At 40.4% G+C, this 26,582-nt stretch overlaps 1 protein-coding gene across 3 annotated transcripts in view; it reads left to right on the top strand.

Annotated features, from left to right (window-relative positions):
• The window catches only part of ASPG (asparaginase), a 68,156-nt gene extending 52,891 nt beyond the window's left edge, over positions 1-15,265 (top strand). For all 3 annotated transcript variants that reach the window (XM_038179585.2, XM_038179584.2, XM_005029988.4), the window contains 7 exons: positions 348-467; positions 1,555-1,650; positions 2,501-2,664; positions 8,987-9,073; positions 12,689-12,788; positions 13,111-13,170; positions 14,807-15,265. In XM_038179585.2, coding sequence (XP_038035513.1) covers positions 348-467; positions 1,555-1,650; positions 2,501-2,664; positions 8,987-9,073; positions 12,689-12,788; positions 13,111-13,164 — 621 coding nt within the window. In that variant the 3' untranslated portion in view covers positions 13,165-13,170; positions 14,807-15,265. The remainder of the gene's footprint in view (positions 1-347; positions 468-1,554; positions 1,651-2,500; positions 2,665-8,986; positions 9,074-12,688; positions 12,789-13,110; positions 13,171-14,806) is intronic.
• The last annotated feature ends 11,317 nt before the right edge of the window (positions 15,266-26,582 follow it).

Here is a 26,582-nt window from a genome sequence, read left to right as displayed (position 1 = left end):
TCCTCTGCTAATTACTCGCTATCTTTCTGTTTTTAAGTAGGCTGCAGCTTACCCCACTAGGGAAGTTTGTCTGCATACTCTAAAAATTGGAGGAGTTTTGTTATGTGCTTATTTTGGTTTCATTGCTTTAGAAGAAAGTTTTATTTCCCCGTCTCTTTTTCTTCCTTTTGTCTTTTTATACTTGCTGTCTTCATGGCACAGTAACTATTTCTTTAATCTTTTGTCTGCGTTCAATTAGTTTCCATAATTCCTCCGAACAATTTTCTAACTCGATCCTAAGATTTTTTTATTAGACTGCTACCATATTTTTCCTCTGCTAACAAAGGATTTGATTGCTTGCTTTTCAGATGCTGAGTGAGAATCTAAGAGGAGAAATGACTGTTGTACCCACAGGAGCCAAGATCTCTCTGAGAGATAGCAAGTTTATTCAAGCGATTGCCAGATCTCTAAGTATCAGCTGCAAGGAGGTATATACTTAAATATTTAAAACCAAACTCATGTAAATGCTAAATTCAGTTAATTGAACCTAGCTTAAAGATGAGCAACAAAGCTGAAAGAAAATTGAAACATTAGACCTTTTTTATTCTTATTTTTTTTTTAGTACTGAGCGTCCCAGCTAGGCAATTGGGGTAGAAAGAAAGGACACAATGACAAGCATAGCATTAAAATGTTTTTAATTAAAAACATATTAACTTTTTTTTTTCTTTGTAGACCCATCTTGAGTTTATTTTCTTGGCTGGCTGGCTACAATAGCAAGCCTCAGACAGTTGCTGTAATTCAGGGTATCAGTGATATGAAAAAGTGCTGTGTGTTTTTGTGGTCAAATGTATTGACAGTTTGTAGCAAGCCAAATAATAAGGGGTGAAACAGCTTAATTGTATGTGCAGACATAGAAGGATGATACTAGGGAAGCATTACACAAAGATAATTTGTGCTTTTTAATATTAGTCTCTCCCAGATGGAAAATCAGAAGTTATAGTACTGGTTTTAAGATAAAAGCATTTGCCTTTCTCTTGCCTCAGTGTCAGGGAAGATGGGATTTTTAGTAGCTGTATGAATACTGAATTCATGGTTCTTTAGTATAAGAACTGTGAGGTTATTTAGTGGGTCTGTGGGGCTTGACAGTAGAGGTTTGGAAGTACAGGTTAAACAAATATTTGGGGATTCGCATGAATAAAGTTGTTGCAGTCTTGAGGATAATGGACGATAGAACCTTCTCCAACTCCTACCAGCCTTGTTTCTTGTCCTGTAGTGATGTATAACTCTGGCGCTGCAGAGATGGTAATTAGTATGTGCGCTTAACTGGTATTAATACCAGGTAATTGTAGTGTTGCTAGGGAGGAAGATAAATCTTTGTGGATGGGAGACCTACAAAATGTAAAATAAGCATGAGACTTCTTTCCTTCCAAGAATTAATGCTACCAGTTTTAAATATCCAAATGAGTAATTTGGAAACTTCACCTGGAAGTGCAAAGGCAGTGTTGTTATAACTTGGACATCAATTATATTAGAGGCAAGGCTGATTTTAAACGTTTGCTTTTATTTGTTTCTCAGGAGTTAGAAGCTGTAAGAGATGCATTAATTCCACTTCTGGCTTGTGCTGCAGCAAAACTGGGTGACATAGATGCAATAAGAGCCATAGCAGAAATGGTAATGTAAAATTAACTGTTTGTACAAAACTTTAGTTTTTAAATATAGCTGTAAGTGATACGAGGAAGCTGGGAAGCAACTATGTAAGTCAAGGTACTTTGACTAATAGAATTGGTTTCTAGGCATCTCAGTCTCTGCTTTTCAAAACTGGTATGTTCTTTCTCCTATCTGGTTCTCAGCTGTTTACATTTTCTTTTGAACTGTGAAAATACGGGTGGATTAATATGCAAGTTCTTATCTGCTAACTTTGGAACACTTTAAAATGGTTTATGCTGCTTTCTTTCATTTAACTTTATGCATATTCATAGTATCCAACTTTTGAATGTAAATTTGTCATGATTAAAAAAAAAAAGAATTTGAAAATTATGTTTAAGTGAAACATAGTGCAGTGCTAGATCAGGATTTTGGCTCTCCTGATAGCTCTAGCTTGGCTTATACCTGAAAAAAGAAATAGTTATTTCCCTGTATCATCTTCTACACCTCTTTGTTTTGTCTTTTCCTAGCTTTAACTCTACTCTTGAGGCTTTGATAATAGGTCTAGAAAAAGGATAGATGTATCTTGAAAATAACAATAAACTAAGACAAGTAAAATTAGCAGATTCTAGGCACAAAGCTGCTGTATGGTGTACTGCAGTAAAGAGCCTATCTGAAGGGGCTGTAATGGGATAATATCTGGGGGGGTGGAGAACATATGGAAGGCAAAATAAATATCTGTATTGGTGGTAAAATCAACACTGTAAGCTTGACAAGTTTAATATTTTGGTGGGACAACAACTTGTGGTTTGTTGTACCAATGATCAAATGTGCAGCCAGTATCTTTTCAGCATGTGAAAGATCTGTCCTTTTTTAGGGTGGAAACTTGAGCTGTGAAGACTACGATGGTCGAACTCCACTTCATATTGCAGCCTCTGAAGGTCATTTGTCATTAGCTGAGTATTTGTTGACATCTGGTGCAACTGTTTATGCTAGAGACAGATATGGATCTACCCCACTGATGAATGCAATCAAGTTCAAGTAAGAAAATAATTTATTTACCACTTCATGTAAAGTTTACAAACCTTATATCAGTTTTGATTTAAAGTCCACCCCTGTTTTTTGGTCTTGTTTTATCTTGGCAGTCATATGTAAATGACAGAAGTTAAAGTAACACAAAACAGCTCTGTTTCAAAGGATGTGACTAGCCTAAATTAAAAGTGTTTTTGAAATAACATGAAATGAAAGCAAAAAACTTTGTACGCATGCAAAAATTTAGCATAAGGTAACTTATTGCTGCCATCCCGCCAAGTCTTTGTCCATAATTCCAGGACTCCACTCTTTGTTATGAGGCTTCCTTATAAAACAGAGCCAAACTGAATACTGATTTTGACTGTTAGAAATGCAAGTGTAGGATCCAGGGCTGTTTTCTTTCTGCCCTCCCCTTTCCCATCAAGGGGAAACCAGACTGTTTCAATTGGCAGAAAATATACTGGTTGGTTGACATGTCTTAATCTTTCCCTTCCACCTATGCTTGCCTGACTCTCTTGTTGGGTGACTACTTTTTTGATTTTTCTCTTCCGCCCACTCATAATTATATGGGATGGCTGTGTGGCTCTGCCTGTTTTGTGGATTTCCTCTTCCTGTTGTTCTGAATGTCAACAACTCTTGAATGGTAGTCGTGGACATGCAATTTATTGGTCTTTTCCATGTTGTGCAGTCTTAAGGAATGGTCATGGCACAGAATATGAAAGTTATCAGTTAAAAAAAGTTTAATTTTAAAACAGTTTATATAGCCTGGGGATTCGTAGAGCCATTGGTCTTCCAACATGTTAGAAGCTGCATGCTCTAGTCTCTCCTTGTTTCTTTGATCCACTTTCAGCTCCTTATCTCATGTTCAGTCTGTGTGATGGCAGGAGAGAAGGTTTTTTCCATAAAGGAGCTTGGAAAGGTAGAATTATAATGGTCTTCATGGGTGTCTGTCCCCAGATATTTCTTCAGCTTTCTAATGCTGACAAGTTCACCTGGTCTTTCAGGCTGGAGTTTGATACCTGGGAGGTCTGACAAGCCTGTTTTTGCATTGGCTGCAAAAATATATATTTTTTTCCTGTCTCAAACACCAAATGTAGAAAATTCAACAGGTCCTATTAACTTGAGATTTGAAGTTCTGTCTGGCCAAACTGTGCTATCGCCATGCCTCCTGCATGGTCCCCTATGGCTTTGCAGTTGTTGCTTTATCTTTGGAGCATATAAGCCCTTCAGTGGCAAACCCTGAAAGTCTTAAAGCAAAAACAAGCCCAACAGCAAATCAAACAAATAACCTCATAGCTGAATAGAGGTGGCTCTAGTCCAATGTGAGAAAATGCTAAAGCATTAGATACCATTAGATGTTCCTGCAAATCAAGCACCTACTCTTTTTTTTACCGCACCCAACTACTGCCTGAGGAATTTCACATGAGCTTGTTGTTTGGATTCCTCAGCATTGCCACTCCTATATTAGACTCCTACTATGACTCTTAAGCTCTTTAAAACTGCACGCACATTTTGATATGGGGAATTGTAAAAGGAAACTGCACCATAACCATTTTCAGTTTCTCTTTTTGTTTCTACTGTCGGAATGAGAGGAAGGGTTGACTTAGAACTCATCTCATAAATTTGAATTTATGATCTGCTGTGTACTCACACTGCATTTTCACCCTGATAAGCACACAAAGGAGGTCGGTAAAGATTAGACAGCTTTATATGTGTGTAATTAGATACCCACTAAAAGATTTAAGCTACAGAAATATTTAAATTTTGTTTATTAAACAGTTGTGTGCTGAAAGTGAAGAGATTATCCTGATGCAATGTACTGTATGGCAGAGGAGGAAGGGAGGGAAACTGACCTTAACGAGAAGTCAATGTTTTAAATTGTTTCATATTGTGACTTTCTCAATTTTACTGAATATTGCATCAGGTTAATCCCATTTTCTGAGAACTAATATTTGTTTAATTGGAATATAATTGCAGTACAGAATCTACTCATCTTAAACATAGTTTCTTTCAATTTTCCATGTGACATTGCTCAGTGGTTTGCCTCTTAACCTAGCATGCAAATTTGTATAACGATGACTGATTTCTGTTTTCTGTTTAATAATTTGTAAAGACGATCAGGAGTTATGTCTTCTTAAAAGCTTCTTAACATAGCACTGTCACTTACAGACTAGCAACTTGATCTATACCAAAGGCAATCTCTTAATATTTTTGACTCTAAGTGACTCTTTATTTCTTTAGATTGTAAGATGTGGAGTCCCTTTCTAAATAAGAAATAAAGTACATTTCCGCTTTTTCCTTTGTAACTATGCAATTTGCGTGTAGTCTCATTCACTTTATGCATGAAGTTAAACAGACCACTGTTAATTTAGGCCAGTTGCTTGACATATCAAAATTAGTAGCATTCCTTTAACTTCTTAGAGCACCCTCAAGGGATAATTCATTTTCAAAACAATAGAATAATATTTTTTTAATAACAGAAACTCTTCTAAGCAGGTAAATGTCTTGAATAAAAATTGTGTATATTTTATGTAGTAAAAGCACTTCCATTTACTTACAGTACAGTGGTAAAAGGTTGAAAAAGGGGAGTTGCTGGTGTACTGCTGTGAGAACATCAGATTAGAGGTAGTAAAATTACCTCCCACATAAATAAGAATTTAAATACTTGATATTTTGCAAGGTTACATTTACATTACTTCAGGAAATATAAGACAGAGTGAAAATCTAAACATTAACAATTCCAGAAGTACGCTGAAATTTGTCCTTACATTATTTGAGTGTACAGTTCCTACTGATACCGTGCAGAAAAGTGAACAAGTGAAACTAAGCTCATCCTGCCATAACCCTTGCAGTTGCTAGGGAAGCAAGCATTAAGAAGAATGAAGCCCGTCAAGTTTGGATATACATTACACCTGCATTTCTTTAAAGAGAGTTGGTGGAAGGTGTACACCCTAAGGCCCCAATCCTACAGACTCTTACATGTGTGCTCATTTCACATGTGTGATTCATCCCTTTTGAAGTTGATTCACTTTTCTAAGTGTCTGCCAAGTCAAGGCCTCAGATGATACGTACTGTACAGCACCACGGTCACTGTAAATCCAGAGCGCTCGTGAGATGGCAGAAGTTCTGATGTCTTTGTCTGGAACTCAAGTTTGAGCCATAGGAATGGATATTTGAAGACCGCACTAAAATGTTTATTTTGTTCTTGAGCCATTAAAATATTAGTTTACATTTTTCTTTTATTTAATCTCCAATGTTATCAGTAGTACAGTCACAGGAGGGGAAGACACTAGAAACACTTTTTTTCTCTTTTTCTGACCTTCATAGAGCAAATAAAGTCGGTAGTAGTATCGAAAGACTAACTTTTAAGTAACATATGCAAAATAGCACTGTTTCTATAGGCTATGTCCAACCAAGAGCCATGGTTATGTAACAGAAGGAGCTAAGAAAAGGGAAGAGTTGGGAATAGTTTGCAGGTGACATGTGTCCTTGTGGCTTTGCTTATCAGATGAGGCTAGACTGGACAAGCAGCTGTGCACCCCAGGTTAACATGGTGACGTGGGCCTCTCCTCTGACCGTAAGCTCTGATTATTCAGCAGTTGCTCTGCTGTTGGGTCTGTGTCGTCATGGTAGAAAGCGAATTGCATTTGAACTGTTCCCAAGAAGTTTATGTCTCATGACATCAGCTGAACTACAGATCAGCTAAACTGGTCCGTCTGAGGCTTTGGTAAAGCCATAGTGGAGCAGCACCTGAAGAAACAACATCTGAAGACAAATCTCTCATGTGCATAAGATGAATGAGAAAATTCACTGCCAGCCTCTCAAAATATGAATAATGCTCTTGTGGGTAGGAGTAAGACAGAAGTGGTACTCTGGATAGGGCTTAATTTTTTTGTGAACAATTCTGTTTGGATACCATTTCGATACCTTTTGGATGAAAGTAGAAATGAGCTGTTGTACAGCTTACCTCCTGCATAGTTTTCACACTGAGTGATGGGAATGTGAGAGGTGGTCGGCTTGCTTTCTTGGACAGATCTGCTCTTCCTAGTCACAGTACTAAATTTAACATTTTTAAGTTCCCATTACTATTTGTCTCTATTAATTCTTTCCCTTAAACAAGATGTCTTTTACCCTCCCCTTAACCAGCAGTGATGTACAACACTTCTTCCCACCATACCAAGAAGCACGATTTTAAATGATTCCCAGTCCTCGAGACATTATACTTCTATTTATAAATGTTGTGTTGTAAGCATTTATTATAAACAGGTATTTTCAGTCCTTAAAGATTTATTTTACTTTAAACCACTTCTTTTCTAATTTAAATTTGCAAAAATGCCCCCAGATCTGCCTGTATCATAAACTTACAGGGTGCCATTCAGAGCAGTAGTGGCTGTGGAGCACAGGGGCACATGAAGTGCACTCTGGATGTTCTCTTCCTGCCAGGGAGGAGTAAATGGTTAGAATAATGGAAAAGTAATTCCCGACTCTTTGCTGGAACTGAGGGAAGATACCTCTAAACATTACATATCTTGCTATAGGACAGGACAAAAAGATAAAAGGGAGCATAGCTTTTATTTTAAGAAGCACTACTTTCATGCTGAGATATAAGGTGGGAAATGAGGAATAATCTGTGGCAGTCGTTGGAGAGTAAGCAGATGTTATCCATGCTCAGTTCTGAACTGAATAAGAGCTTGAGTGAACAAACATGTTCTACTTTAATCTATTTTAGTCAGATTCATTTTCAGCTAATTATTGCTCTAAAAAATTCATGTATGTAGAATTCATTCTCCACTGCAGACTGAAAAATAGAATGCAGTGCCATTATTTGCTTTCTCAAGGAGATACTTGTGGATGACTAGACACATTGCAAGGGACCCTCCTGAAAAAATATTTTAGATAACCGAACAAACTTGCAGCATGTGCCGTTCCAGCAATGCTTTGGCATGAAACAAAGATACATTTATTTATTTATTGCTGTCAATTGAAATGAAGTATGTTTAAAAAAATATGTCTGGTAAAATAGATAACCTGTGTTTGGAAAAGCAAAATGATTATTACAGCATCTGTACAGTTTGGGGTTTTAATTTGTAAAGTAAGATCTTACATTAGACATACAAGCTTACATAGGCTTAATCTGGATAACTTTAAAGTAACTTCTAATTCAAGATGCAGTTTCCTAAAGAGAAGCAATGGGATTAGATAAGTAGTTTAGTTCAGTTCTAAATGAAAAGAAAATGCAACTGATGAAGCTGAACATGTAGGTGAGATTATTTTTTTATTTTTTAATTTTTATTTTTTATTTTTTTGAATTAATACAGATGAGGCTTTAGGTGGTTCCTTGTGAAGCTCCGATTATTTCCTACTATGCAGCTATGCCTAATTCTTCATTTTGAAGTGTTACGGTATGGTAACTTAATTGAAAGAGGAAATGTGAAACTACTGCTGATCTACTGATGTCATCATGCTCTTTCTGGAGAAAAAAAATACACTTTTGAATCTGTGAACTAGATATTTGTTTAGCAGAGGAGCAGACTGCCAAGTCCTTTTAGAACCTAGTTCTAAACCTTTCACTAGGTCCCTTGTGAAAAATGTATTTTGAAAATAGTTTTGTCTGTCATGTTATTTCCTATCCAAACCATGTAAGAAATGGAAGTTGGCTAGTCGTGCTTAATTATCTGTTTGTCCCTTTATCTCAAAGGAAAGGAAAGAAGGCAGGCATCCTAAAGACTACAGGTCAAAACATCTAACAAAGTTAGTGGGAGAAGGGGGCTAGGGAAAAACATGCTTCTGCGGGAGGTTTGTAAGAATGCTTTCCACAATTCTGAAGCCATAAAAACACGATTAGCTTACACAGTAACCTAAAGATACATTGCTTGCCTGCAAGACTTAGAGGTCATTTAAAACAGTAATATAGCTGGGTATTTTTGTAAAATACAGGAATGGTGTTACTGAATGAATAATTTCACTGTTTGGGTTTCAATCACCAGTACTTCAAGTGTTAGATTAAGCTGGTGCTAAATTAAAAATAATAATAATAATAATTTTGAAGAGAAGGGAGTACATCCCTTTCCATTTTAGAGCTGAACTTAGCACTTTTGTGAACTCAGTATGTGAGTGGTTTTTGCAAGTGACAGCAAATCTGCTTACTACATCTATCACCTTGGAGAAGACTCATTGTTTTTGTGGTGGTGGCAAATACCACGTGAGAACTTTCACTGGCTGTTTGTGTACATGAGTAATATTGGATTTAAGGGAGAGAAAAAAGAAAAAAAAGCAAACAAAAACATCCATGTCAAGATAGTTCTCTTTGTTTTCTATTTCTTTCATAAAGGCACACACAAGTGATCAATTTATTACGAGAAACGGGAGCGCACCTTTCAAAACATGACTTGGAGAACACTGGAGCAATACTCTGCAGGTAAATGTGATACATGGTAAGGTGGGGCCCCAAAATTGAGTTGAAGGGGAATGATTTTCCAGAAGAGACTCTCAGAATGGAAAACAGTGTGGAAATAACTTCCAAGGAATAGCTGGATCCCTGGCACATGACATGTGAGTCTTTCTGTGCTAGACTAACAATGAGGAAATGAGTGAAATGATAAAATTAAGTATCAACTCTGTGCCACAGCACCAATAACTCAAGAGGGCTCCAAAGTAAGTTAATATTGTGGGAATAAGTGAACTAGAAGAAAACACGCTCTGTTTTTTCCAATCACTTTCACTGAGGAAGGGTAAAGAGGAAATAGAACAAGGTCTGTTTTGATTTGAGAATAAAGCTGCACATAGTGCATAATTTTTATTTTATGAAAATCCTCTTTTCGCTTATATGGGAACATTTTCTACTCTAGCGCCTTTCTCAAAAATATGTAAATCAAATACACAAATAGGCTTAACCCCAAAACTGTTGAAAAAGTGCTCACCATCTCTATAGTTAATTGTAAGAGGATATTATCCTTTATTAAGGTGCTTTTCCATACAGCCATACAGCTGCTTTTAACAGATAAGATGTTTTAATGATAAGGAAAATAGGTGCCTGATTTTGTGTTTTTCTTAATGGTCCTGAATTACGGGATACTCTGAAAATTGTGAGAAATTTGTAGTAATATCCTAAAATTACTGGTTGTTTTTACTTCATTTCTTCTTTTCCTCTCAAATACAAACAACAACAAAAAATCCCCAAATCCCAGCCTCTATTTCAGGAGTTGTCAGGAAACCATGACAACATTACAGGGGCCAGCCAGTGCTGCAGATTGTTCTCAAAACTGTAAGGTCTCGGTAAAGCTGATGTGCATTCTGTATAGGAACTGGGCTCTGTCCTTTCAGTAATTCTGAAACAGAGCGATACTAGCTGGAGTGTTTCAGATGCCATAATATGCTCAGAGGAGACTGGATAATACCATTCAGCTAAAATATGTGCTTCCCAGGGCACTGCAGGTAATAGGACAAAACGAAACCTTTAGTTTGCATTGTTTCCATCTGTCAAGAAGATGAGAGGAGTGGCTTAGAGAATTACATTCCTCTGCAAATAAATTGGCCCCTCACTTAGCCATCGTGCCCTGTGCAGAACCTGTTTGGCTGGCTGACAGTGGGGTGTCTGACAAGAGAGCACGGGGGCTTTAAACAAAAAGTGCTTCTGATGCAGTTTGTTACAGCATTTGAGGGACTGTCGCATACTCTGTGTCTGTATGGCACGATTTCATGTTGTTCAAAGCTATTATTCTGATAATAAACATTTGAGGTTTTGGAATATTTTAAACTTGTATTAATGATAATAATTTTAATACAAAAACAGCGTGCATCTTTCAAACAAAGGGGTGGAGTACATGCGTGTACAGAAGCTTTAATGAAGACTTGGCGTGGCGCTGTGTATTTGGGGTGAGAGGGGAACAGTCTCCCACATAGGTGCAGAACGGGAGCCAGGGCCGTGGCCCTTTCCTGGTCACCTGAGGAGTTTGAGAAGCAGCTGCTTCAAATATATGTATGTTTGGCTATACGAAGTACACTTACAGAGTGTGAAGGAAATACAGCTGCATTTGGCTTCGCTATGGAGATCGGGAGTTGGAGAAAATGTTTCATGGTGTTATTGAGTACAATCAACTTAGTGAATAGCAGGTATCTTCTATTTACGGTTGTATCTAAATTTTCTAGCAGGCTACATCATTGTTTGTTCTCTGGGCCACAGTCCCCAGAGAATACTTTTTTAACTTCATCAGTGAATTCTTGCTGCAAATTTGAGGATAATTCTGCATATTTGGGTTACTCTAATATCACGGAAAGAGACCACTTCATGTTTTTGACCACTAGTCAAAATTACTACTAGGCATTTAATTTTCAGTGCAATAGTCTTTGTTTGTTGCTTACAGTGATGCTAGCTGAATTGCCCTGGGTATGGAGGTTGGTAATATTTCTAAACATTCCTGTCTTTGTCCAGAATGGTTTCTACTTTGCACGTGGCTGAAGGGTGAGATTCTGTTTGGCAAACGCAGTGTTTTCCTGTCCAGTGCTTGAGATATTTGTAACTCACTTGCTCGGCTTTTTGTTTGTTCCATAATTCTGGGACATTTCACTTTCAACATCAAGAGACTTTTCTCCGAGTTCAGAAGTGGCTGCTAAGCAATTTCTTCCCCACTTTACTAATGCTTATACTTCTTTACTAACACTTACTTTCTCCTGCAGTTTCCTTGAGGGCTTCCCACTGAGCTTCCTCTTAGACTGCCCTTGCTTCTTCTGTTTTCTCTTGGCTTCTGAAGGGCCTTTTTTGTAATGGCATTTTTCATTAATGATTTATTGACCCTTTTCTTCATGATATCAGACTGATCCACAGTTAGACCTCACTAAAAGCCCACTGCCACATCCCTGTCCCCTGCAGCCCCAGCTGTAGGTCTGCGGCCCTGCCTTAGGACTGGTAGGGTTGCACGGAAGAATACGAAGACCATTTGCTTTCCCTTTTCCTGCCCAACCTCTGGGACTGCTGTGAGCAAAAGCTGCTCTCTGACTTTCTCCTCAGGCTACAGCAATTAGAGGCTTCCACTCCCCTGAAAAATTTTTTTCAGGTGCTTAAGAGATTTAATCAACAGCAGAAGTGATTTCAGCCTAGCAGAGAACTGAGTGGTGCCGGCTTGCTTTCAGGCTTTCTTCCATAAGCGTACCTGATGGACTGCGCCTTGCATCTTCCTTCCTCCCCTGATCTCCATCAGGTCTGCCTCACTTGTCTGTCACACGGAGAGCCTGCCACCATCCTCTGGCCTTGCTGCCAGAAACACGCCGTTCCTCCATGGCGAGCAGTGTTTAAGGCAGCTAATGGTGAACTTCGTAAGTCTGGGGGCGCTTTCCTTTTCATAATGAGATGCAGGCTCACTTGATCATTATCAGGGTAGTTCTGCTCAAACAACTGACTCGTACAGAGCAAGGAGTTGCGCACAGTTCTGAAGCCTGATATGCTCATACATTGAGAAAACTCAACGTAGCCCTTGCAGCCGTGCTGTCAGCTCAGCTAGACTCCAGCTCTACAGGTTTGGTACGGACAGGCGTGCTTTTGTGTATGTGCAGGCTGTCATAACTTCTGATAGCAATATAGCTGTGTGTACTTGTGAAGGAGTCTTAGAGGTTTTAAATAAGGCACACCGATTGCTAGCACATCAGCCTGTGCTCTCACTTCTTCAGCTGCACCAGAATTTAGCCATTGCCCTCCCCCCAACTCATTTCATGAGATAAATATTGTGTTGTGAAATATGAAACTGCATGACTTTTTTTCCCCTTTGGTCATAGTCACACCCACTATGTGAAACTGGCCTGTTGTAAGTACTTATAGCACAGCCCTATTAATTTAAGGAACTGATTCATCAAGCTGTGTTGCTTGCTCAGCTATTCAAAGCTGTTGTAATAGTGTTCCTTTACTCACCTCTCCATACTGGCAGCCATGTTGAGACTGTTCCCGTTCAGCATTTGCTCACTGAGCTTCCTGACAGGACACAGGTGTACCATGAAATGGAATGAGAGACTTAAAACCGATTTAATTGCTCTTTTTTTCCAGTCTTGCAGCTAAAGGTGATGTGGATGGGCTGAATGCCTGGTACCTAGCTGGTGCAGACCTGATGCAAACTGGCTATGATGGCAAAAATCCCCAACAAGTAGTAAGTGTACATATGGCTGTATTCCATATGGTGCTCCAACTTTGTGGGTAGTAATGCACGCTGTCAGATAATATTAGTTTGGGAAAAGTAAATGCTGCTTTGGAGACTGTAAACCAGATTCGAGCATGTTGCGAACTCAAGTCTGGTGCTGTTCTGAAGTAATAAATCATTGGAGCCAGAACTTTCTCATCTATGTCAGAGGAATTAAAATTTAAATTGGATTTTAATTATATTGTGGTAACATATTCTTACTTCCCACAAGTAAGTATTTGCATGTCCTGGTGCACAGGATGGCGGGATTTATTCATGTTTCTATTCACAGGCAGAGGCTATGGGGTGTAAGGAGGTTCTTGAGTTCTTCAGACAGCTTCCGTAAAAGAAGGTAAGATCGAGGTTTCAGATGCCAGATTTCTGAAATGTAAGGGTCAGCACATACATGTGTAAAGGGGCCTACACATATGAAGAGGGACTTTGTATTTAAGCGCTTGCTCACTGTATGGCATCTGGGTTCAGCTGCTGTCCCTGCCTTAGCTTGCTGAATGGGACTAATGTTTATTCCTCTTTTGGCCTGAAACTAGAAGTGATTTTAATGGTGCATTCTGTTTTGAACTCGGTTGGGTATCCAAACACTATAATCAATCCATTGAGGGCAGTGATGTCTTGTTTTGTTGGCCTTTTGCAATAAATTGTTCCTCTGTCTTGCCTGGGTTAAAGAGGAAGTGCCTTTTCTTGGGCACTTTACCAGGCCTGTCTTTTAGGGTGCCATGCCCACAGCAGCGCTGTGGTGTGTCCACAGCCGCTCGGTTGCACAGCCTCCCACTCAGGAGGCACTGCTTGGCACCTACAGCATTTGCAAGAGTGCTCCCCCTCTAGCTTTTTCGCTGAGCACCTTGTACCTGCCCACCTTCTGCCTGGTGTAACGTAGACAACCACCACCAGAAACAGGGCACAGGTTCTGAATAGGCACAAGTAGCTGGGCTGCACACACAGGGTGCACCCTTTCCACACAGAGCTCTGCCCAGGGCACGCTCCCTCCCTGAGCACAGGACTGGGCAGTGCCGTGGCCTCGCTCTTACTCAGACCTTACATCCAGCTGCCTGCTTGTCTTCGACTCCCGGTGAGAGTCTCCTTTGTGCTGCTAATGCCCAAGGTGTGTTTCCCTAGCTGTGTGCGTATGACAGGGGTGTGAGTCTCGTGTTCAAAGCATCAGAGCTGACAAGTCTCTCCACAGTAAACTTGTCTGGGCGTTTGACCTTCTCCAGCGCTGTGCTGTAACTGGAGACATGTAAATCTCTTGCCTTTCATTTCTCAGCGCTCCTTTCTGATGCTATACATTGTTGTTGATTTAGATATCTCTCCTCCAATGTATTGGCAAGTCTAATACCAGTTTAAATATTGGGAGGAGATGATGTCCTTTATTTAACAAAATTAACACAAAATTGAGTTCAAGGTTTGGCTGCAGGCATGGCTGCATTGCCTCTTCCCTGTCCCATTTGATCAAATATAAGTGAATTCATGTATATAGGTGGGAAGTTGCATGGGAAACAATTATGTTTTTTTCCATCACTGTATGGTGGTCTAAAGGAGAACATAGGATAGAATCAGGCATTTTCCCTTTCCTGTAAAGGTTTGAGGTGTGCTTGCTTCTAAGCTGATATGGCAGGATTAGATATAATCACACTCTCAAGCTCTTAAATGGAAGCTTTCCAGCGTCCAGGATGAGGACACTAAAAATACTTTCACAATATGGGTTATGTTGCAAAGAGATTTCAGTTTTCAGTGAAATATGTCTGCAAAAGTCACTTTTCTTGTGCAGATGGGGAGTGAATGTGTTAAATCTTCAACTCCTACTTGGATCATCTCAGTTCCTTTGGACTGAGCCACCAGTAGTGTAGGCAGTCTGAAGGAAGTCTTCAGTGCTGCATGAGAACTTGTTTGACAGGCTACAAGGTAACCTCGTCCCAGGGAGGTTTTGGATACTGCCTAGTATTAAACATCCATTTTCTCTTTATCCATAGGCTGCAGAAGATGGTCACTCCTCTTCAGAAATACCAGCTTTGAACCAGAAATGGTGTTAAGCAGTTACAGGGAGAAAAAAAAAAAAAAGGAAAGAAACAATGCTAGTGGCACATGGAGCTTACAGGGCTTAGAAATATTATTTTTTTAGGAACATGTTAAGTTTTGATTTTATAAAAATGATTTTCTGCTTTATCTTTTTATTTTTTTAAGAAAAATATAAACAATTGAGGCTGGAATGTATTGTCTTTACTGCGCAAGTTCTGTTTTTAAACCTCTTGAATCTTCTTCACATCTTTGAATCATTGTTAAATCACTGTGGACAGTTAAATCTTACATTAAATCACTGTGGACAGTATTGCAGGCATAGCAAAAGGATATGATGTGGTGAATTCATACCAATAGAAAACAGTGCATTGTAGGTTTCTGTGTTTCAACTAATAAAAATCTCTGAGGAACAATGTTGGTTTCACTTTGTCTGATTTTTGCAATGGCTTGTATCACTTCAGTTGCAATTACAGCAATTTTGAGTGTCAGTGCAAACAATTGAATCAGTCATGGGCATCTGCCTGCAGTTGTGTACTAATCTTCACCAATGTGTCACTATAAAACCCCACTTAAAATGAGTAGGAGGCAGATGCCATAAAGCATATTTGTGGGACTGTCTAAGTGAATTGATTGTTTTGTTTCTAATAGCATCTTTCCCACATCCTGACCGGAATATAATCAAGATTGCTACATGCTGGACACTTAATTCTTTGGACTGTAAATGTGATCTCGGTGTTAGCAGACCCGAAGTTTAAAGTCGCAGCACTTTCAGACTAAAGAAACAAAAACCAAAAAGCAGTATGTGTCTTTCCTGCTATGTCTGCCCTAGAATATGTAAACACTGAGAATACTCCAGGCAAATGCATATATTGGAGATGGCAACTTTTAATTTCACCTACAGCTTCTGCAGTAATCTATGTGGATTTTATATCTACTTCATCTGAAGGGAATCTTTGAAGTGCAGATAGTTTTTTCTTTTTCCTCTTTATGCTGCTTAGCCTTCCCACAGCTATTCTTATCATGGAGAAAAGCTGCATGGACTACTTGCTGAGCTGGCTAGCATTAAAAGATTCCCAAGGTATGCTGCATATCAGATTCCCCTAAAACAGGGCAACTGTGCGTGAAGTCTGAGAAAACGTGTGTGCCTTGGCTTAAAAAAAAAAAAAAAAAGTGGTATTTTAATGTGAAAAGTAGTGCACCTCTTCACTATGGTCACAAATATTACAACTATGTTGTCTCATTATTAAAAAATTGATGTTACATAGCAATAAACATGCACTAGATTGAATAAAACTAATACTGAATTAAGTAAATGAGATCTAAGATAAACTTCAAAAATCAGATTTCAAATTCAACATCTTATTTGTGCTTTATTTGTAAACACATGAATGGAATGCATGTAATAAAATCATGTTTGTAGAAATTTTTACAATCAGGAGAAAAAGCACACACAGACTCTTCCTACGGTATTTAGACTTAGTACCTTAAGTCTTGCCTAGTCAATAGCCTAAAGGTGATGCAGTGAAGTGGGAAATCCCTTGATAAATTTCTCTGTAAGAGACTAATTTGGGATTGGATTTTCAGATGCAATAATTTGTCTGTATCAGCATTCACATATCAGCATTCACTCTTTATTTGCGTACCAGAACTGCAATATATACAGAAGCATTGATATTTTCCTTATACCTTTCAATAAGGACTGGTTTGATCTACAGAAAACTTTGTAAACAATAACGTTCCTACATTTCTAACATCCAACTGAAGTAGAAAACTTTTTTTTTTTTTTTTTTTTATTAACAAAGGATGGTATTCTGATGTGAGTTACTGAAATAATAGGTCTCGGCAGTAAAACTAAAAGAAAAGAAAGAAAGCAGACAACTGTTTTCTTCATGCATATGAGCCAGGTAAAGATACGAAGGACAACATTTAGAAGTGTGATCCAATAAGATTTAGAAGCTTGTAAAGCTAAAATGAAAGGGTTTGGGTCATGTTTACAGTGAGAATAAAGCTGTATTAGATTCTGACTGACAAATCTTTGCAAAAATATATGTCCCATTAATATATTGTCTTCATTAAGACAATATTCCTACAACTTTCTAGGAAATTTGCAATTTGCCCTATAAAGAGACAAATATCTAAAAATATTTAAATACATGAATGCAAATTGGTCATTTATCTGAGAAAGAACTGAATCTTTCAAATGTATGTCAAAATTTCATTCAAGAACTGTAGTAGCCTACACTTTTTAAGAGAAACTGTGTATAGGGTGCTGTGATACAAAAAAGTGGCACCAAATGCGCAGTCTGGGTCAGAAAATTCAGCTCTTGATTCTGTCAGGGACAAACTTTTAAGATGCTGTGTTTGTCTTGTTTGTCTGTTATACCCTTTGCTCTGTACAGTGAATTTAATAATCATAATTATACTCTGTGATAACTCCCAGTCTTGTGATGAATCTATTTACGTATGGTAACACTTCAGCTTTACATAGTTACTGGTCAAAAGCAAAATCTTATTATTAGTAAGGAATGAAAATTGTACCTATTTGTTTTACCTATTTGCTTTAGTTACTGTAAGCAGCTAAGCGTCTTTCATTATTTAAAATATGCCAGATATTCTAGAGGCAGATTTAGTGTTTCAGACTTCCTAATTTTTCTCCTTCAGGTCATCACTGAAAAGATCAAATGCACTCTCCCTCCCTCTCTCTCTCTCTCTCTCTCTCTTTCTTTTTTTTTTTTTTAATCCAGCAGTTTTAGCTTGGAAAAGGTTTGTAGGTGAAGCAGCTGTGCAGGGCCATTACTAATGCCAATGTGCCCATTCTGGTGCCAGGACCAGCTGCGGGGCCATTTCCTAACTTCTCTAACAGCTTTAACTCCAATCACCAATGCTGTCCATACACCCTTATATGTCTACATCTACATTATTGTCTGCTAGATCAAATACCAGAATCATCTGCACACCTTGCTTGGTGTTTTGACCACAGTACATGCTGGAAGGGCATGGCAGAGGCCAGGTATCATTAGTTTTGCAGTCTTTTGGCACAGAAGAGCTCCTGATATTTTTCAGTATCAGTTTTTAATACATATTAGTCATAAAAATGACATTTCCATTTCTGTTAAAAAATGGCAGTGGCTGCCATCCTTTTCCAAGCTGTCTAATAACACAAATGTTAGGGCTATAGCTTTCCTTGCCCTACAAAAGCATGGCAGGTGCAATGCCTTACCAGGGAGGTGCACAGGCTCCTGACCAAGCATGCTGGTGAGTTACTGTCAGTGAGGCTGCTGCTGTGTCCTGTTGTAAAGCACAGGTGTGTGCACGATTTCAGCAGTGACTGCAGAACAGAAAAAAAAGGAATAATCAGTAATCTGAGACTCATAGGTGCTGTTCAAATGTTGGATATGTTTCTAGTGCTGGATCTTTGAAGCTGCAGAGAAGTGAATGAATTCAGAATTCACCTGAAGTGAATGCTGGTGCTGGAACCTCTGCTGCCTCTCCTCCACGGAGGAGATGCTGTGAATGCCTCCTGTAAAAGTCAAACATGACATCAATTCTACAGCTTTCTTCACTGGAAAGCCAACACCCAGCTTCCACTTTGCTTCTTTTTCCTAATGATCCAGCTAATGCTGCCAAGGGATAGGGACTACTTGCCCTATGTCAGCACTACTCTAACACTGTAAAAAGCAGCTTATTTGCACAATTAGTATGTCCAAGTTCCTGTCTGATTTGAGTTACAACTTTCCTTTCCTGAACGCAACCGCTTTCTTTTCTACTGATGTCTGAAAACATTAAGTTTCTGTTTGGAGATTCTCTTATAAAACGCCTGTGACGGAAGGGTATTCTTAATTATTTGCAAAATCAGCATGTGCTTAGTCTCTCATTGCACATTGTCTTGGTAAACTGTTAACATCTGTCAAGGCTGGCCGACCCACTGACAGATTGACTAGCTGTGTCTGATCAGTACTTGCTGAATTAAATCAGCTGTTCAGCAAGGCTTCAGTATCTGCTCATTCTTCTTCTCACATTCCTAAATAACTCCAGTTCTGCACATCTTAACTTGGAATTACTTTACAATTGCACAGCCCAGTTGTCTCATACAACTGATTTGGGTGTTCAGCAGTGTCAATGAAATCCCTTATCTGGAACTAAACCCCTTCAATCTCCTTGCATCAGTTTATTTGCAGTCTTCTGAACAGTGTGGTCTGCTGGGATTCTTCCAAAAAGATTGGGACGTAGTCAGAAGATTCCCCCATTAAAAAATGAGTTCAAGGAATGAAGTGACTAATGAGAGAATATATCCCTTGTGCATAGAAAACAGAGTGTGCTCGGTTCCACTTACATGAAACATTAATGGACCTATGGCAAAATCTTTCTCAGCTGTAGGTGTGATCCCCTTCTGCTGGTACCTATCCCGATCCCTGCATGGGACCTACCACAGCAGTGTAAGAAATGCAATGCTTCATTTCCAGCATCGTAATTTGTTAGATCACTCAGATAAACCTGAAATGATGGGTGAAAACAAGAAATTATAAAGAACCAACCAAAGTACGTAGCATCTGCCATCACAAGCATTTGTGATACGTTTGTCTCTTCCAAGTGGACTGTATCAGCAGTAAAATCGTCTTCCAGACTAGTAAAACTAGTCTTGCCATGATTCTTCAGCGATGTTTTATGACACCGTGGTGCCTGATTGCATAGTTGCAATGACATTTTCATTTTAGTGACTCTTTTAGGAAAGCTCCTAATGAAGAAGGCTTGTAAGATATTTAAAATACTCTACTGAACCATACAAATGAACCTGTGGGACTCAGATGTTGCCATCTTAGATAGTCCGTGAGTCAGAGTGAAATCTGGTACTACCAGATTTATTATTTGTGCAAAGTGTCTACTTGAAAATTACTTTAGAAACCTAATTATGCATACATTTGTTTACCTGTGATCAGCTGAATGGGAAGAGGCAGAAGCCTGCATCTCAACGAGTACAGCTGAGACAGGTATCCTGATTCACAGCAGCAAAATGCAATGTCTTGTGTTAACCGCACCAAATAGCTCTTCGTCACCGGGCTCGAGTTGGAAGGCTTGATACACATCTCACGGTCAAAGGATTTGGGCCTTGATGTCCAAATCTACATTGACATCTGACCAAAATTGCTCCCGACATAAGAGGAGCGCGTAACGAGCGGGGAGCACGACTCCTGGCAGGCTCGGCTGGTGAGGAGGAGGCAGTGCCCCTTTCCCCTCGCCCAGCCCTGCCAAGGCGCGCTTGTTCAGACTCGCCGCCCGGCGCATATCTTACGCTCTCCCACTGGCGTTTTCGGCTCCACACGGGCACCTCCCTCCCACCCTGGGACGCTGTGCGTCGGAGGGAGATGTCAGCCAAGCCCGTGGGAAGGTGCCAACCCGCGACGTCCTGCGGCCGGGCTGCAGCAGCGCGCGGCCCGACGAGGGGCGCGTTGTGCAACGAGACGGGGGAAGGCCAAGAGAGCGACCTCTGTCTCACAGCAGCAATAAACATCACATCAAATAATTGTTCTCTCAAGCCTTCACATCTTCTCAGATTGAGAATGGGAGCCGTATGTTCCCCTTGACAAGAAGAGTGATGCACGCCAGGCTTGCTAAGTAGCCTACGCAGCATTTCTGAGCCCAAATTAACCCCATTAATTACAGCTCATGTGCACAATAAATGTGCCACAGCCCCAGATCCCATTAGGCTCCCGTGTTTGGTGTCCAACTGTCACAGACCCTGTTTTTAAGAGTTTACGAGTGAGATTAGATGAGATTCTGTGCAGTAAAAGATGATAAGAAAGGGAAGAAAGAGGCTTGAAAATGTCAGAAATGTTGGTGTATGTAGGCTGGTTATTTCTACATCCTGACTGCAAATTATTTAACCTTCAATGACTAATTATTATATATAAGAGGAATGAATTCTGGAAATTCAGAAGCTTATAGCAAAGCAAATAATCTCAGGGTAAATAAAAAGGAATCTTAAAGGTAATCTGTTACTGAGAGATAAGGAGTTATCACAACCAGAACAGAGAGCTGGAAATAATCCCGTCATATGCGAGAAGCTGCTGCGCTGGGGAGATTCTCTGATGGTGATCCCTGTGCATGATTACACTTGTGTTTTTTAGGGTGTGTGACTTCCTTCCCAGAGACGTACTGCTGTGGATCTTTGTGGCCAGGGCACAGCAGAAGCGGGATTTGGAGGCATCAAGTTCTTTCTGTGGCACCTGGCATTTCCAATTCAGTTTTGGGCAGCACCTTTGGGGCAAGGCATCCAGCAGAGATCTCTGCTGAATCCAGTAGAGCTCCAGGGCTTTAAGACCGAGATAAGTGCCTGTTATCTTTGCTGACTGACAGAGTGCGATGTCAAATAAGGCAGATTATTTACCTGGACCTCTCTGAGCTCTCTGCCCACAACTATGTCACCATTTACCAGTGTTTGGAAAGTTCTACATTCAAGGACATAAAACCAGAAGTATCAGATGTTGCTAAAAACTACTGTGTTACTTCAGAGCAAAGTCCCACTCTGACTCTTTATCTTCAATGGTTTGAAGCAGCAAATACTTAGGAAATCCCAATAGATGGTCAAATTATTAGTAATGATTTCCTTTCTCACAGTTCCATAGTACAGATCACGTAATTCTGCTAACTCTGAAAAATTATCTGCTTGGTGAACAGGAAAAATAAAGCTGGAACAAGGTTTTTAATGGTTACTTCAATTTATCATTACAAAATAATTAAGGCACACTTGGTGCACAGCAGCTGAACTGAAATATTACTTGCTTGGCTGAAATTTTCTGAAGAAGCTGGTGTTTCAAGTATCATCTTCCAGGATCTAACCTGAAACTTAATAGTGGAATGAGGTGAGTTGAAACCTGGCTGAATGGCTGGTCCAGACGGTGGTGATCAGTGGCACAAGGTCTGGTTGGAGGCCAGTAACGAGAGGTGTACCCAGGGGCCAGTACTGCATCCAGTTCTGTCTAACATCTCCGTCAATGATCTGGACGATGGAGCTGAGCACACTTTCAGCAAGTCTGCAGTCAACACAACGCTGGGAAGAGTGGTTGGTGCACCAGAGGGTTGTGCTGCCTTCCAGAGGGACCTGGAGAAATCGCTGGAGAAATGGGCTGGCAGGAGCCACGTGAAGTTCAGTGAGCATAAAGTCCTGCACCTGGGGTGCAACAATCCCGTGCATGAATATATGCTGTGGGCCACCCAGCTGGACAGCGGCTCTGCAGAAAAGGACCTGGGGGTCCTGGTGGACACCAAGTTGCAGATGAGGCAGCAATGTGCCCTTGCTGCAAGCAGGCTGATGGTATCCTAGACTGTGTTAGGAAAACTATTGCAGGTCAACAGAGGTGATCCTTCCCCTTTATTCAGCACTGGTGATGCAATACCTGGAGCAATGTGTCCAGTTTCAGGATCCCCAGTAAAAGAGACATGAAACTACTACAAAAAGTGCAGCAAAGGGCCACTGAAGATGATCAAGGGACTGGAGTGTCTCTCCTATAAGGAAAGGCTGAGAGAGCTGGGACTATTCAGCCTGGAGAAGACAAGGTTTGGGGGGATCTTATCCATGTCTATAGATACCTGAAGGGAGGGTGCAAAGAAGCTGGAGCCAGGCTCTTTTTGGTGGTGCCCAGTGCCAGGACAAGAGGCACTGGGCACAAACTGGAACACAAGGGGCTCTGTCTGAACATCAGGAGCTGTGCAGGTGATGGAGCACTGGCACAGGTTGCCCAGAGACGTTGTGCAGTCTCCCTCCTTGGAGATCAAAAGCCCTCTGGGTGTGCTCCTGGGCAGCGTGCTCTGGGTGGCCCTGCTTGAGCAGGGGTTGGACCAGGTGGCCTCCAGAGGGCCCTGCCAACCTCAGCCATGCTGTGACTGTGAAAGATGGCTGGCATTTTTTGAAAGCCTGATCCTTTTACACTTTATACAGTAAGGCACCTGTAGAGTATGGCATTCAAAATTACTGGTCATATCAAAATCGTTCACTGGCTATTTAATTTATATTTTTTACTTCAAATACATAAAATCACAAACAAAACATACCCAACCCAAAATCAAACCAAACCAACCAAAGAACAACAACTAACAACAACAATAATAGTAATTTTTTTAGTGCTCCTACTAATATTGGAGCTTGTCCTCAATATCAATCTCTTGATGCAGAGGCTGGCTCATCTCTCAGGACACATCCACTTGACAGCTCATGCACCATCCCTGCAGCCTAGGGATTGTCTTTCACCCTTTTTTGTTGCTTTTGCTTCTTTGTTTTATATCTGCTGATAAACAGGTACCCCCTGATCAAGTCTGCAAGTGTGCCATGCTCTGATGTCTCGTTATTCCAGACTGGTTATTAAAAGAATTGAAATGTTTAATGATACAATCAAAAATCTGAAGTAAGAAATGGAAAATTTCTACTGTTACTGACTGCTAGCTACTGTGCTATTGTATACACACAAAGCTTGAGTTGAAAAATTCTCCCTAAGAGGAAAAAAAGTACCTTAATTTGTACACGGTGATTTACATGGTTAACTGCTGGAATGAACAAGATGTTAAATCAGAGCAAGGAGAATGGTGACGTGCAGTGTTAAGACACCAAATTGATATGTAACCTCAGCAGTGCCCACGAATGATGACCTGTTTAGATACAGCACGTGAGATAAAAACCCCTCTCCTGCTAAACTGATAATTTTGTGATTAATCAACATTTTGTTCACAGAATGGTGGCATTTTCCAATAAAACGTGAATTCTTAGCTTCATATTAAGCTGTTAGCCATATTTTAATTTCTAGCATGTCTTTATCAATTTAAGTACTGAATGACAACCCACCCCGGTCTTTCTAAAAGCTCTTGGTTGGAAAAACATCCCATCCCATCTTGTTTCTCTTTAAATTACTTATTTAGGAAATAATCTGAAAATACTTCCTATTTATGAGGAAGTGTCCGTCTCTCTCTCAAGGCATTTATTACTGCAAAACAAGTTACCATTAAGCTCTTATTATGCTTACATGTGACACGCAGTGGGCTGCTATATTGACAAATGAGTTTGAACCAACTAAAGTAAACAAGAAGTTGCCCCATCAGTGCTTACTATGAACATATGGAATGCTGATTTCCCAGGGTGGAAGAAAATCGACTTGCCCATTTTTTTGTTCTGTTTACCAAGAATATAACAGGTATTTTGCAGCACGTCAGGCTCCAAGTCTTTGCTTAAGAAACTTCCAACCTAATTTTAGGCAAACAATAATGAGCAAGAATAGCAAGTCAGTAGGGAACTGTTGAGGAAAGGGAAAAACAATAGTAAGCTCTGAGTACAAGCTTAGTCTGCATGCTGGATTTATTTTAAGTTTAGAATTGTCAGATAAAATATGTTGTAGTACAAGGAATAGTACTTTGTGTTGTCCCACACCCTCCGTGATACTACCTGCAGAATACAGTATGGGCAGGAAAGCACTGGGACCTTTTGCCAAGGAGCATGGGGTTACTGATGGAAAATAAAGATAGCGTTTTTCAGCCATTTTTCACAATGGCACTTTTTCAAAATAGAACTGCCTTTAAATGTAATATTTCTCTCACTACCAGAGCCTTCCACAGTCTGCCATGCAAACAGCACATCCCTTAAGTCCTCTTGTAAGCTACATCACCATCTTTGCAGACATAAATGGTCCATTGCAAACCAAGCACATAGCCAATGTACTCATATATATGCAGCTGAAAAGAGAAGGATATAAATGATATTTAGTTTAACCATCAGTGGAAATACGGGCTAATTACTGTTCCTTCTAATACAACTGAATTTTTACCTCTGTAGAATTTCAGAACCAATTCTATTAATGTAATGCTTTGATCACCTTTCAGACCTTCACGGAGGAAGAACAACACATGGCTTATCCCTTGCATAGTGCTATCAGTCCGTTTCTACTGTTAGGCATCTCTTCTCTTCTACCTTTTAAAGCCTTCAGACCATTCCGTGTGACTCTGCCTAGCTTAGAGAGGCAAGAGGATGTTAGCTCTGTTACTTTTATAATCACGTATATACAGGTGAGAAACAGAATGTACTGAATAATTGCATAAATAAATTAAAAGTATATTTGCCCATTGCTGTCTAACGTGCAAGTTACTAAAAAACTACATTTTTCCTACTAGTGATCTAAGGGACTGTATATATTTGATTGGTGGATTCTTTTAAGCCAAAAAAGTTCATCCCAGCCACCCCTTGGCACCCCTTACCAAGCATAAGAGACCTGTACTATTATTGTATTCTTCCCTGAAAAAAAACAAACAACAACACACAGACAACCTTAAATATTCAGTCGACAAAACCAACACTTATTAAAAAATACAAATCAGAAGATTACTCATCCTGCCCAAACCCCATACAAGTTCTGGTGCCTCATTTCCTGGGGCTGCCCCAGGCAATTCCCCACCTAGGGCTCAGAGCCCTTCCTCGGGGGCTATCAGCTGTGTGTGTCTGAACCTGGACCAGACCCGCAGTGGGGTCACTGGGTGGTATTGTATCTCACCAGCATGGTAGTGGGTTCTGACTGGTTTGTCTGGAAAGGGTTTTTGCACCCAGGTAGTACGGACAACAAGGTTATTAGCAGAGTGGTATTATAAAGTTGTGGGTGTGGGTGTGGATGGGTGTTTGTCAGGGGTAGGTGAGAGTTGGTAGTATAGTTAGCAAGGAATTATATATAGAATATAGCTAGCATGTTCATGCTGTGCATGTGTACATCACCAGCAGGAGAAGGAGACCTAGGACACAGCCATAAAACAGGTGGCTCTTCTTACAGAGAGTAAAGAGCAGCCTTGCTTCCCCCAGACTTCCACTGCTGTCCCCGTTGAATTAACTCACAAATAGTGCGCCCTTCTCTAGCTGAAGCAGGTGAAAATACTCTGGCGAGAATGAGAAGGTCCAGAAAAACTATAACAATTGGTCTCTTTGGAAAAAAAGGCACAAACCTAACTTCTGGGTTTGAGTCTGAGGGAGCAAAGAAGAAGCGCAGGAGCCGGTTTTACCAAAGTGGACTGAAATGCCTCCAGCCTAGATCTCGGGAGCTTCCTCGGCAGGAGGTTTGCATAGGTTCCTAGAGCAACCTGTCTGCTCCTGCTCCTGGTGGGAGCGCACGTTCACATGAGCCGTGCTGGAATCCCCTGCTGCTCCGCAATGCCTGTCCTTAGGAGCATTTCCTCCGGGATTGGCTTGAGTTGTCTATATACTTTTAAAGGGCCAAAGATCACAGGATCTGGAGCACCAAAATTCATACACAGCACTTACACGGTTCTTTAAGCATGCAAAGCACTATATAAACATAAGTGAAGCCTCATAAGATGAGGCAGGTAAGCATTATCTCTCCTCCTCAAGGTGTGGTGAAGTGACTTGGCGGAGGCCATCGGTTGAGTCACTGGCAGAGCAGGGTTTGCCATCCACATCTGCTCTAAATCCTGTCTCCTGGACTGGCTGGCAGCGTGCCACCAGGCAGTATGAGCAGCCCCAGCAACATCCCTGTAGCTGCCATGGGGGTACAGCTGCCGGGGTGTCCTGAGGTGATGGAGGGGAAAGGCTTTCCTGCGCACCCCACACCATGGTGGACCTTGGTGGGCCATGTCTCCGTCCTGTTCTCTAGACAATAAGACTAAAAGTGAGAGGGATTAATTGAAGGAGCTTAAATTCTGAGAAAATGACTCTCAGCGTCACGGCTAAGGGCCTGACGAGGCGCAAGTGGC

The sequence above is a fragment of the Anas platyrhynchos genome, chromosome 5 (genome assembly GCF_047663525.1).
Source record: "Anas platyrhynchos isolate ZD024472 breed Pekin duck chromosome 5, IASCAAS_PekinDuck_T2T, whole genome shotgun sequence".
Taxonomy (NCBI): domain Eukaryota; kingdom Metazoa; phylum Chordata; class Aves; order Anseriformes; family Anatidae; genus Anas; species Anas platyrhynchos.
This window is presented reverse-complemented; position numbering and strand designations above follow the sequence as displayed.